The sequence below is a fragment of the Paramisgurnus dabryanus genome, chromosome 8 (genome assembly GCF_030506205.2).
Source record: "Paramisgurnus dabryanus chromosome 8, PD_genome_1.1, whole genome shotgun sequence".
In the NCBI taxonomy this organism is placed as follows: Eukaryota; Metazoa; Chordata; class Actinopteri; order Cypriniformes; family Cobitidae; genus Paramisgurnus; species Paramisgurnus dabryanus.
Genome location: NC_133344.1, coordinates 4025900 through 4039232, shown reverse-complemented (window position 1 = coordinate 4039232; position 13333 = coordinate 4025900). Strand labels below are relative to the sequence as shown.

The 13333-nt window shown below is 39.1% G+C and overlaps 1 protein-coding gene across 1 annotated transcript; it reads right to left on the bottom strand.

The window, feature by feature from the left end:
- Window positions 1–5797: 5797 nt before the first annotated feature.
- LOC135771708 (uncharacterized) lies at window positions 5798–11443 on the bottom strand. Its single transcript, XM_065282083.2, has 2 exons — window positions 10943–11443; window positions 5798–7934 (listed from the first exon to the last, which is right to left on the bottom strand). The coding sequence occupies exons 1-2, from the start codon at window positions 11382–11384 to the stop codon at window positions 6934–6936; spliced, it is 1443 nt and encodes a 480-aa protein (XP_065138155.2). The 5' UTR covers window positions 11385–11443; the 3' UTR covers window positions 5798–6933.
- Window positions 11444–13333: the final 1890 nt, after the last annotated feature.

Here is a 13333-nt window from a genome sequence, read left to right as displayed (position 1 = left end):
CAAAACCGTTCTAGCTGACGTTTAACCCTCTTACCTACGCTATAAAAAAAAAAGGTAATTAGATAAATCTTCAGCGTCACACGACGCCCTAACTTACCTACACTACCTACCCAAACACAAAACGTACAGAGGGTGGCACACGCTCCTAAACTAGTGTCTCTAATACAGTGAATGTAACCTACGTGTTGCACAATGTATGTCACGTGACGTACTTACCTGTCCGCTTTCCCCAATATCAACAAAGTCACACACAACAGAGCGAATGAACACTACCGTACAAACGCATAAACAAGTGATTAATAAACTGGGTACGAACAGTCTGACATACACAACGAGAAACAACACAGCAAATGAGTTTGACACAGTATAACACAACAACAGGGGTTTAACAATATCAGTAACCAGCGTACTGGGATGAATGAACAGCGGTGAGATTTAAATAGGCGGTATCGGGTATTGATTGGTGGATCGACGAGTGACGTCACACAGGATAATTAAGATTGACAGGAAAGGTGTCCAATGGCCGGGATCTGAGAAGACAGACAGCGGAGGAGAGAGAGAAAGAGAGAGAACAAAAAGAACACAAAAAACCAACAAACAACAGAGCACGTAACAGTTGCGCACAGATGCAGAGGATGAAGGGCAATCTGGGCAAATACGACAAACTTTCCCCGTCTGTCTTTGTCGCGCGCGCGTTCCCGCGCAGCTTCCAAACCACGGACAAGCGCGGAAGGTTCCGTTCGACACATACGCAGTACAAATGATTTCTTATACAAACGATTACTTTACCAAGCTGTCAGAGCAGCAGTGATTCGCGTCATTTACAGGACATTCACATATTCAGGATAAATTAAGAAAAGTAATGGATTGTCTGATAAATCAACTGTGCACTGCTGCTTTTCTCACTCATTCCGAACTTAAACTATGAAGACTACTGCCACCCACAGTCCGCTCGATTCAGCGCGGGATTATTTGCGCTTAAATAGTTAATCTTAATAATTAACAATTAGATTTTACATTTTATTTTTTCCCGTCGCTTGGGCCCTGACTGCGCGTGGGCCCCTGGGCACGTGCCCATAATGCCCATTGGTTAATCCGGCCCTGATTAGAGTAATAAGTTATTTTACACTTTTATGCGCATGCCCAGTTACATGATTGGTCATGTTTCATGGGTTTATGGTGGTGTATAGTGTGGATGAAGATTCTTTTTAAAATGCCAGTATAAACGAGGATCGTTTTCATTTTAAAATGCCGTTTTAAAACGCAAATGCTCTAATGTAAACATGGCCTAAGTGTTCACTTGAGTGCGGTGGGTGAGTCTGTGTTTACTGTGAAGAATACACTTTGAAGTGGTGCAGTGTCTCTTGCTGTGTGTGTATTGTCAGAAGAAACCCCCGCCTCCACCCCTTCGTCGTGGGAGCACAAAAAGGCGAAAGAGAGAAGAGCGAGGAAACTTACCTGCACCGTACTTGTACTGCCTGTAAAAGAAGAGAAAGTGAACCTGAAGAGACCGTTATTTTAAGTTCCCCTTTTCCCTCCCCTATTTATCTTTTAAATAATTTAAATAAAGTGTATTTTAATATTACTCTTGCGTGTCTGGTCATTGGGGTGACTTTGGGAACCTCCTCGAGGTGGAACCTAGGAGAGGGGCGTGACCCTTTAGCTATCTCGGGTCCGCTCCGACCTGTGACAGTATAATGCTTGAAGTAATATTGTTTATAAGAGATAATTTATTATTGTATTATGTTTCTGTTTATTGAAGACCACGCACATAAATACCGGCAAATGCTCATGCATGCAAAAGTAATCAAAATAAAGCTCCTTAACTAGGAAATCTCTCTTGCCTTCCGTTTCTCTAACCGGAAACCCTTAACACCATCTCCACAAGTATTTTACCCGAACCTTTGAGCTTCCTATAAGCTCGTATAGTAGGATTTTATTCAGATGGATTCAGATATTCTATTTTGATTAAACGTTGGCTATGTTTACATGCACAAAATTTTGTCAATCCGATTGAATTTAATCTGATTGAAGGTTACGCCAATACAGTTTACATGCACTCTAGCATTGCAATCTGATTAAAATGTTTGTTTACATGTACAGTCTATTTAATCCGATCCGAACATCTGCACAAGAGCACAACCAGGGTTGCCAGTTCAGATATCAAAATCAACCCAATGTTTTTGTCCCAAGAGTTTAAACAGTAGCCCAAATCTAAACTCAAAAAAGCAGAGGAATTTGCAACGTCACGCTGCAGACAACATCTCTCATCGAGTTCACGCTTTGTGTCTAAATAAAAGTCAAAGTGGGGTTGAATAAAGTTGTTCTTAAAGGTGCAGTGTGTAAATTTTAGGGGCATCTAGTGGCTCAGTCCACTGCTCACCCCTCGCTTTTGAAACACATAGAGAAGCTATGATAGCCGCCACCGGACAAACATATCATCGTCGGAGACAACTTAGTAAAAAAATGTTGTCCGTTAAGGGCTTCTGTAGAAACATGGCGGCCCAAAAAGGGGACTTCCATGGGTGCGTTCCACTCCAGTTTTAGACACACACTCGCAAACTTCCCTAAGCACTTCCCCTCAGGGGAATCCCTGTCGCCATTTTGAAGTGCGTTCCACTTCGTCAAGTGGACGAGGGAAGTTTGTATGGACAGACCCTCGCTCCCTCGATTTTGACCGAGGGAGCGAGTCTGCTTCATATGTACACTTCATTCAGCTTCATATCCCACAATGCAACACGATTGTGACGTCACTTCAGCAACTCGCGTTTTGCACATGGAGGGGGCGGTCTCCACTTTCCATGTGATCAAGGGCCTAGGGCGATCCATTTGAACCCACTTTAAGTGTTCTAGCAGGAGTGGGCACTTGTACAACGTAAGCAATGACGTACATCCGAGTGAACGAGACTGAGTGAAGTTAGCGAGGGAAGTTCATAAAAAAACGAACTGGAACGCAGGGCCAGTAAGGGGACCCTCCGTGTATGTAGATAAAAACGTCTCATTTTAAGGTAATAAACACATAAGGGTTCATTATGAAAGGTCTTTATAAACCCCTGATAATATTGTATTGAATATTATTTTGCATTTCTTTTAAGAGATCCTTTTAAAAATTACACACTGCACCTTTAAAATGTTTTCAGATATAGGTAATGAAAACAATTATTTTAATGCACAACGCTATTTATTGCTTTATAGCCTAAGTACACATATGAACGCTGTGTAGATTGTAATGTTACAGCCCGTGAACCCATTACCTTAATAATGTGTGTTGCCATTACCTTGCTATTGCATGTTTCTGTGACAAGATTAATGTGATACATAAATAAGAGGTAAATATAAGACATGAACTTAAGCACAACTGTTCTGCGCACAAGGTCTTTTTACATCCGATTGAGAAAACACTACGATTCACGCATTTACATTAGGGCTGAACGATGTGAGGAAAAGTTGCGATGTGCGATGACATTGTTTAATGTTGCGATGACGATGTGAGTTGCGATAAATATATATAGTTTTTTTTCATGTTTTAGGGGCCATTCACATGTCGCGCCTAAAACACGTGGAAAACACTAGACACGTAGGTTATTGTCACATGAACTGCACGCTGCGCTTGTGTCATTCTGAAAAGTTAAAATGTTTTTGAAATACCTGGAAAAACGAGCGTGTCGCGACCGCGGCGCTCCAAGAGCACACATACATTTGAAATAATGAACTTGCGCGCGCAATAAACGCAATATGAGAATCACCGCTTCCACAGTACCTGTGTTTGCGGCGTCATCTCTCCTAAATCCAAAATAATTCCATGATATAGCTGAAGTGCTGTTCATTTTCACCACAAGGTCTTCGTCTGACAACACATTTTCCTCACTCTTCTCTCCTTCCTCTGCCATAGTTTTTGCTAACAGGCACAGCGTCGCAACTGACACCTCCCAAATCAATCTGAGCGTAGCTGACTTGGGGGTTCCCCTGATTGGCCTCATAGCATGAACGCGCAAACCATCGCTGCGTCCGAAACCGCCTACTTCCATAATATATAGTAGGCAAAGTAGTGCTTTTTGCATACTATATAGTATGGTAGTAGGCGATTTCGGACGCAGCACATGTCTTCAGGACTAAACGTGATAGGTCAAACGTTTATTACATGCGCTTACTGTTTTCCCTTCATTCATCGCGTCAAGGCTGTCTGTTGCGATGTGTTCATCGCGTGAGTTCATATCGCGATGACGATGAAAATTCGATGTATCGTTCAGCCCTAATTTACATGCATATTTTCTCCTGATGATCGGATCAAAGATCGGACTAAGTTACACCACATCTTTAAATACAATCAAAATTTGCATCTGATCAGCCTGAATCGTATTGATTAAGGTGTTTACATGAATGCTTTTCAGTATGATTGAGCCATCAATGAGATTACAAACGGATTATTTGGTTGCATGTAAACGTAGCTACTATGTTGCTTTTGTAGTTTGTGTACCTTTAAGAATTAGCGTAACAATATTTATGTTTTCAAAATTAAAAGCAAACTACTACGTCTACACAACCGAAAACGTGCTGTATCTAATTCTGATTTCAAACAGTTGTTTATGTTGTTATTCACTTTGTTCTGGAAAGGCTTCTCACTGGTGAATGAGACATGAAATGTGAACATCTGAGCTGTGTCTGAAACCGCTCCCTATCCACTATATAGTGCACTATATCGGGTGTCGGCCATTTTGTAGTGGTGTCCGAAACCTGAGTGAACAACTTCATTCCCTACATTCATTCACTACTTTTTACCCACAATGCATTCTGATTTTGAGGGTACATTCGATGTACACTCGCTCATTCATATTTCCCATGATGCAACGGGAGACGAACGCGTAACTTGAATCAGCTGAAGGATGCTGACAGTAAACACCAAACATTTAGGTTTATACACGTTTGTAACTTTTTGTTGTCAGTTATTTTATACTTTTTGAAAATAAACAAATGAAAAATAATTACGTTTTCTTTTAATTAAAATCAATACACATTTTTATTAAACAATAAAGCAGTAAATAAATATAATAAATATTATAAGCAGTTATTTTGCTCTCTTTATTATCAACTAATACAATAAACATGACAAATGTGAAAAACAGTAAGAAAGTAAACTTTACCATTTCACAGTACAATCAATAAAGCCACACAGGTGTTTATGATGAATCTCTGCGACAGCTCTCTGACGCATGATATTTACGTCAGTGTCCGAAATCGCTCACTCATTTCATTTGCTTCTTCCCCATAGTGGACTCAACTGCCATTCCCCATATAGGGAATAGTGAATGAGTGAACGAGGGAATGGTTTCAGACACAGCTCTGGTCTGTTCATGTGTTTTGGAGGAGGCGTGACTATGGATGGCGATTGGAATGGAGGGTGGATCGTGATTTTAGGGCTAGTAGGCTAAAGTTAGTTTTTTAAATCAGATACCCACCTATTTTTAGTCATATGCTTTATTTATAGGACCTAAATGTATAGTAACATTACTAACATTACTAACATTACATTCAACTGTGATCGTCATAATAATAAAGTAGAATGAAACCTGTTATAAAATATATGATTTCTGTGCAGTAAAAATGTGACAAGCTTGTTAAGTATGCAACGTATATTCAAAATATATTGGTGTTCCTCTCAGCAGTCTTTACTCCTCTCTACAAGCTCTTGCAGTTCATTTCTATTGTGCTACCACATCACACATCTGTTCAAGATGCTCTCAAATGCAATAACAGCTCCTTTAGCTTTCCTAGAAAGAATGAAAGACTGACAAAATACTAAATAATTAAGTAAACTTTCATTTACCAGCCCAGAGAAAAGGCCTATAGTAGAAGTCAGGAGACATAATCATTGAAAAAATGAACAAAGCATTTACTGAATAATCTGAACAGTTTCTTTCTCAGTGTGTTTCTATACCAACCAAAGTTAATGAACAATTAAAGACATTGTGGTCCCATGACATAAATACTTTAAAAAACAATTAGAAAAATCACATAGCACACAATATAAAATTAATGAGTTCTTAAAAGAGATAAATGGGACATAAAAATGATAAATGTGTTAATTAATGTTGTTTTTCATATTTTATTAACACTATTGTAGTTCTGAACAGTTAGTTTGCTCTCGGACACATACACTTTTTAACCGGTTTGCACCTAAACCGCTAATTTTAAGGCAATGACATCATGTCAGGTCATCATGTGGGCCGCAGACGCTGCTAGGCGCTGATAGTTTAAGATGTTTGGTTAGACGTTTAATTAGCTAAAAGGAAGATATTTTTTAGTGGTTTTAATGGTAAAAGCTAATGGTTCCTTTTGGTATTTTAATGGAAACCATTAGGAATTTCTGTAAAGGTTTTATTGTTTTTTTTTTTCAGAAGGGATGTGACTTGACAGAGTAAACGTCTTGTCACACTAAGGGCGACTGACATATTCCTGTGGGGTGGGTTTAGTCAAAAACTGTTCTACTGTAGTCATTAAAACAGGAAGTAGAGGTCTGTAGTCCAAACCGGCCGTTTGCTGTAGAATTCTGCGAATTCTGTTAAAGAAAATATATCGCCTAGCAGTAAGCTTTATCATTTTATTTTACAAGTATTATTTATGCTGTTATAGCAACATTACACTCTAACTAGGGTTTAAAAAATAGCATTAGGAAAACGTGACATTTCAATCTTGCAATCACAAACCTTGTGGCTAAAACTGGTACTGCAATCACACAACTAGTGGCCAATACGCAAAATGACAACATAAACATCAGTTGAGGACTGCAACTCCACTTTTTAAATGACAATATCCTTGCCAGGCCACTGTTGTCAGTGATATAAATATTTGAAATGAAAATTAATTCTTAATGTCTAGTGACATATCAGGGCCATTTTATTATTAATTGATATAAATTTCTTACATACTGTTCTTTTAAAGTTTCTTTCCAGTATGAAGTCTCTGATGAGATTTTAAGTGATCTGACTTAGAAAAAGTCTTATCACACTGAGAGCATTTGTAAGGTTTTTCACCTGTATGAATTCTCTGGTGCCTTATTAAGGGTGACAGTTGACTAAAACTCTTCCCACAGACACTACAGTGATAAGGTTTCTCTCCAGTATGAACTCTTTCGTGGTTTATTAAGCTACTTGAACAAGCAAACGTCTTGTCACACTGAGAGCATTTGAAAGGTTTTTCACCTGTATGAATTCTCTTGTGATTTAGTAATGTACCCCGTTGTCCAAAACTCTTTCCACAGAGACTACAGTGATAAGGTTTCTCCCCAGTATGAACAATTTTGTGTTTTTTTAAGCTACTTGAACAAGCAAACGTCTTGTCACACTGAGAACATTTGAAAGGTTTTTCACCTGTATGAAGTCTCTGATGGGCTTTCAAGTGACCTGACTGAGCAAACGTCTTGTCACACTGAGAGCATTTGAAAGGTTTTTCACCTGTATGAAGTCTCTGGTGCCTTAGTAAGGCAGCATTTACATTAAAACTCTTCCCACAGTGAGGACACTCGTAAGGTTTTTCTCCTGTGTGAATTCTCTGATGAATATCAAGATTTTGTTTGGTTCTGAAGCATTTTCCACATTCAGTGCAGTTGAAAGGCTTTTCACCACTGTGTATCCTCATGTGAACATTTAGATTGGAGGAACAGACAAAAATCCTCCCACACTGCTCACAGTGAAACTGCTTCTTCTTCTTCTCTCTGTAGTCTTCTGAATGAAGTTTCTTCTCTTGTAAGGTAGTAAAGCTGATCTCAGATCTGGTGAAGAGTTTCTGTTCTGTGTGTTTTCTCTCATGTCTCTCTAAATGTCTCTGTGAGCTGAATGTCTTTCCACAGGTGATGCAGGAAAGAGTTTGTGCTGTCAGCCGCTCTTTTGATGTTGAGGAAGTTATTTCTATATCCAAACATGAATCGCTCTTCACATCTGAAAGAAACATGAAACAAATAAATTGTCTTTTTACTCCTATTTACACAAAGAAGGATGAAGAATTGAGATTCTGTATATTTTTCTAGATTCACACATATAGACAGAAGTCAGGTGTCAGTCCTGTTAATACAGCTGGATCATTGTTAGTGATGGGATATTTAAAGCAAGGGTCCGGAGCGTGTGTTGCGAATAAATGGATATGGGTGAGCAATATGACGATATCGTGAACGATTAAAATGTCTCCATGATCCACTTTTCCGGCAACATCATTGTACCCGTGCCTACATCAAGTACGTGACAAGGGGGCTCGCTACACGAAGGCGAAGTGTACCTTTTCCCTGCGTTTGGCGCACGTGTCCGCCGAGCTTTCAAAGTATTGACCGTGTTCCGACACGCAATACAAATAATTGTTTAAATTATTCAGGGCATCGCTGATGTGCAACATTTACAGTAAATAAAAAAATTTGGATAAGTGAAGAAAAGTAGCCAATCCACCATTGCAAACAAAGTTTAGAACAAACAAAAAAACAGGAATCAAACATTAGGGTGACGAAAATGCTCCACAGCTTTTTGTTCTTGGATGAATTAAAAATTAAAGAAGAGAAAACGACAGTGAGTGCGTTTACATGCACACTCTTACGCCAATTATGCTTAATAAACTGATAACGTGATCTACGCTAGGGCTGGGTATTGGCCTTCCGATACAATACGTATCACGATACATGGGTCATGATACGATACAATCATGTCCAGACAACTGGACAGTGACAACTACAGCAGTGGCGGAGGTTGTTTGACGCACACAGAAAGATTTGATGGTTTTAAAATATCGATAGTAGAGATCAAAATACCGATACACTATCGATTAGGGATGTAACGGTATTATAAATTTCGTGGTATTGCGGTATAAAAAAAATGGCGGTACAACCGTGGTCACGTGATTCGGTAAAACATAAGGTCTTCCGAGCAACACGTGTAGTTTTTTTCCGGCCAAGTGAAGCGAGTGGAGGGACGCGGGAACTACAATTCCCATAATCCCATGCGTGCCACTCTGATGCCTCTCTACAAGTGGAGCGACAATGGCGGAAGCAAAAGAAACACGGATTTTAAATCTGATGTGTGGAAAAAGTTCGCGTTCGCTGTGACAAGAAACGAGAAAGGACAAAATGTGATGGACATACAAAAAACGAATGTGAGTAAATCCGTGAATGAGGAGAGCGTGTATGCCGTTTCTCAATTAGAAAGCAGCCTCCTTAGGTCGCTGCAGGCTGCATCCGTCATTACACGCCTGGTGTATTTAAGTTAACTGAGTATTACATTCGCAAGTCATAAGCGTGTTACAACAATATACGATTAAATAAGAATAATTGTCAACTTGAAAAATGTTAATATTCTGAAATAAGACGGTCTTCATGACGTATGCAGCCTACAAATGCGACCTACGGAGGCTGCAGACTTCCGATTGGGAAACGCGCCCCTGCATTGAGTGAGCTGACCTCAGCTCTAAGTCCAGCTACAATCAGGCTACAATAAGTAAGCTGCTATTTTCATTTTTACTGGGTTGTTTTTGTTTTCATGAATTGACCCGCTTAAAACCCATCATCTTTTCTTGATTCTACAATCACAACTGTTGCTTTCATAGGAGTATCAAGCATTAGCATTAATAATAATAATAATAATAATAATAGGTCAATTGAGGGAGTGACTCAATTCTTAAAACCTGACTGATTGGAAGTTGTTTAAAGTTGACAAACTAAACTGAAACTTGATTTTTTTATTTTATTACATGGTCTAATTATTTTTGTCATTTTTATGAAAATTGTAAACACTATGCTACGCTACACTTTGTACATTGTAATGTTCAGTCTTGTTTAATGAACACTTATGGCAGTTTTTCCAAGTCTTCATATGTTTTTTCCTTCCTGTAAATGTTTCAATAATTACCGTACCGTGGGCATCCTACCGAAATACTACCGTACCGTGAATTTTTGATACCGTTACATCCCTACTATCGATACAGCTAACTATCATGATAGTTAGCTGTTTCGATATTTTTGCACAGCCCTAATCTCCGCGTATGAAAGATAAGCGTCACACGCGGAAGTAAGCGCAAAGTAACGTATAAAAGTCTCCTTTCGACCAAAGCAGTTGGCAGAGAAACTGTTAAAATAGAAGCACATTACATTTACAGGTTCTGCAGATCCGAGAAGAGATACAATAGCTTTAGACAGATATATGCCGTCGCTTTTAGATCAACTATTATGTACTATAGGTGGTGAAGTCACTGCCAGCGAGAAAACTTCTTGAATTCTTCAAGTCCCATGTAAGCGCAGTTGTCTGCATAGCCAGATTATTGATTTGCATGTAAACGCATGAAAACAGTTTTCTATAATAAGCAGATTTTTGATAGTAATCCGCTTATTCTGTGCATGTAAACGCACTCAGTGTTTGTGCAAATGCTGTCTATTTCCTTTGTGTAATTGTTTGTAGTGGAGTGTCATGAAAGACTCTTCAGAGATAAAAAGGATGTAATACTACTCTATAGGTACTCCAGATTAACATCAGAAATGCAGAAACAGCGTGTGTTACGTGAGCTTTAAAACTTTATATGACAAAAATAATATTTAAAGGAAATATTCTTACAGTTATTCAAAGATGCACAAATAATTCCATATATTATTTCCTGTTTAAGAGCACATCCTTCATTATTTTCTGGGGAATTTTGAAACTAACTGAAGTCATTTGGACAGAAAGAAGCCTCCAGAACTTCATCAAAAATATCTACAAATGTATTCATAAGACAATCGGAGCACTTGGGGGTTTAGAATGACACAGAGGTAAGTGATTTTTGATCAAATTATTATTTTAGGGTGAACTAACCCTTTAAGCCTACATACCTGTTGCTCAATAATTATTAAAGATATCCTAAACTCAGTGAGATTGTGACTGAAAACCCAAAATAGGTGCTCCCTGTTAAAAACACCATAATAATTAAGGAGACATACCTGATGGAATAAAATCATCATCTTCATCAGTGCGATCTTCTGTGGGTTCAGTTTTGATTTCTGTGGGTTCAGTTTTGATTTCTGTGGGTTCAGTTTTGATTTCTGTGGGTTCAGTTTTGATTTCTGTGGGTTCAGTTTTAATCTTCATCATGAGGTTCGTGCAGTTGATGAGTTTAACTGAACACATCTTCAGTTTGGTCTGCAGGATCTGCTGCTGTTCTCCAGCGTTACAGACAGAATCCAGAGACTCTGTGGATGTTTGATCCTCCTGTAAGCTCTGTTTACTGTCACACACTGTAGTGTCCTGAGTGTCTGTGGGCTTTGACTCAGTATAACAGAGTAAAGTCAGACTGAGATCGGAGTCCTGTGTGTGTCTGGATTTCTCTTCAGAGAGTTTAGAGTCCAGCAGTGGCTGTGGTGTGCGGCTCTGATCTCTGCTCATCCACACTGAATCCAGACTCCCATCATCAGTCACATACACTGAAGATTCACAACAATCCACATCCTGACAACACAACACACACAGACAGTAAGATTAGAAATGATTTGATGTTGTCTGATTCAGGTAAATGATGTTTAAGCTGTACAAACCTCTCGATTCATTGCTAAATCTCTTCTTGACCTCAGCTTTGTCTCCAGTAACGCCACCTCTTTCTTCAGCTGAGAGATTTCTGTGATGAAATCATCAATATATCCAGCATGGACAGATCAGTTCATACTCATTTACAGCACAGCACATCATCAACGTCTCAACACTTAAATACACCGAGACAAGACTCTGTTTACACTCAATGAAACACGCAAGAGAGAAAAACACTGAGGATACACAAACACATCACACGCACGCTCGCTCTTTCTTTCTTTAGTGAGTTTATCTGTGGACTAAAGAGCTGCAGCGCCTCCTGCTGTACTGGAGACAGAAGACGCTCACTGCTTTACAAGTGAGTATGAGGAGGCTGCAGAAGGCAGATTTACGGCTCTGTTGTTTCTGGTGTGTCAGTAGGGTGTACAGTGAGTAAGAGTGTACACATTATAAGATAAACAGTCTGATGATCTGCACCAAATATATATGTAGATATTCACTGTTGATTCAAGCACTGCCTACAGGAGACGATTGAACTGCAATGGAATTTTGTGAATTGAACAATTAATGACACACATTATGGTAACTCCCATATGAAAACTAACCACGGTATTATTGTGGTAAAAGTGTAGTAACCATGGTTTTTGTGTAGTGATTACTATCAGCAAAACCATGATTTTACTACACTAGCCAAAGTTTAACTATGATTTTTAAAATTGTGTTTTACTACAGTAACCATGTTTTTTTTTTGTAGTAAAACCATGGTTAATTTTATTCAGGTTTTCATAAATTACTGTCACCTCTTTGCAGTGGCGAACCGTGGGTACTTCAGCTGGGCCTTCAAAATATGCAATGAAGTGCAAATGCCTCTCCATCCATAATACTAGGCTATTCGTATTTCGTTAAATCATACAGTGAACGTGTAAAAATTCTGAGCACGCAAAGTTAAATTACAGAATGGGCATTGTCTGCCTTTAAATGCACTTTTAAAGTTTAAAATTACTTTAATCTAACTGATAAACACAAATACAGACTCTGCTGCTCTGTAATGACAGGGGCTCTGTAAATTTGCATTTAACAAGCTTAAATTATGTTCTTTTTTTTTTTTTTTTTTTTGGAAATATATATTTAGCTGTAGGATACCTTGTTTGTCTTTTTCATAAGGGGAAATATAGCAACCTGCGTTCTCAGTGCACCTCCTTGTGGCTTATAACTGTTTTTATAAGATATCCAGGGCTCGCAAAATCGCTAGCCCGAGCCCCGAGGTCCCGGGGCTATTACGAATTCTTGTTGGGCTACCAAAATGTATCTCCGCCCTGCCCATCGGGTATAGCGAGGAAAAAAATGTTTGAATGTTTTCGCATTCTCTCAGATTTAGTTAGGAAATTATATTGTATGTAATTCGGCGTCGTCTGTCAGTCATTACTTTCCTCATGTAACAAGTGAAACTGTCAGGAAGTAAAAGTATAATTAAACCCATTAGTTTTCTCGTGTTCGCGTCATATGCACAGGCTCCTCTGCACGCGCTTCTCACAGCTGTGCTCTTCACGAGTACGCGCATAAGTAATTTCGTTTTTACCTCAGCCCTATCAAGCTAGCCACAACGTCAATCACGTTTTCCGCCATTTACCTCAACCACTCTCACCGCAGAGATTCGGGCCATTAGACTGTATTAATATTAACGGTCTATGATCTTCGTCTTTGGTGTTTAACGGCAGCTCGCATCCAGTTTGTTGCATGCTTAGGACTTCATGAAGGCTTACAATGTTTTGTTTTTTACCCGCCCACTTGAAATCAAAACATGATTG

Bases quoted from the DNA above. Each gene is read 5' to 3' on its own strand.
- LOC135771708 (XM_065282083.2), bottom strand. From the start codon at position 11,384: ATGAGCAGAGATCAGAGCCGCACACCACAGCCACTGCTGGACTCTAAA. The intron at 7,935-10,942 runs GTATGTCTCCTT...TGTTTCTTTCAG, and splicing joins TGATGATTTTATTCCATCAG to ATGTGAAGAGCGATTCATGT.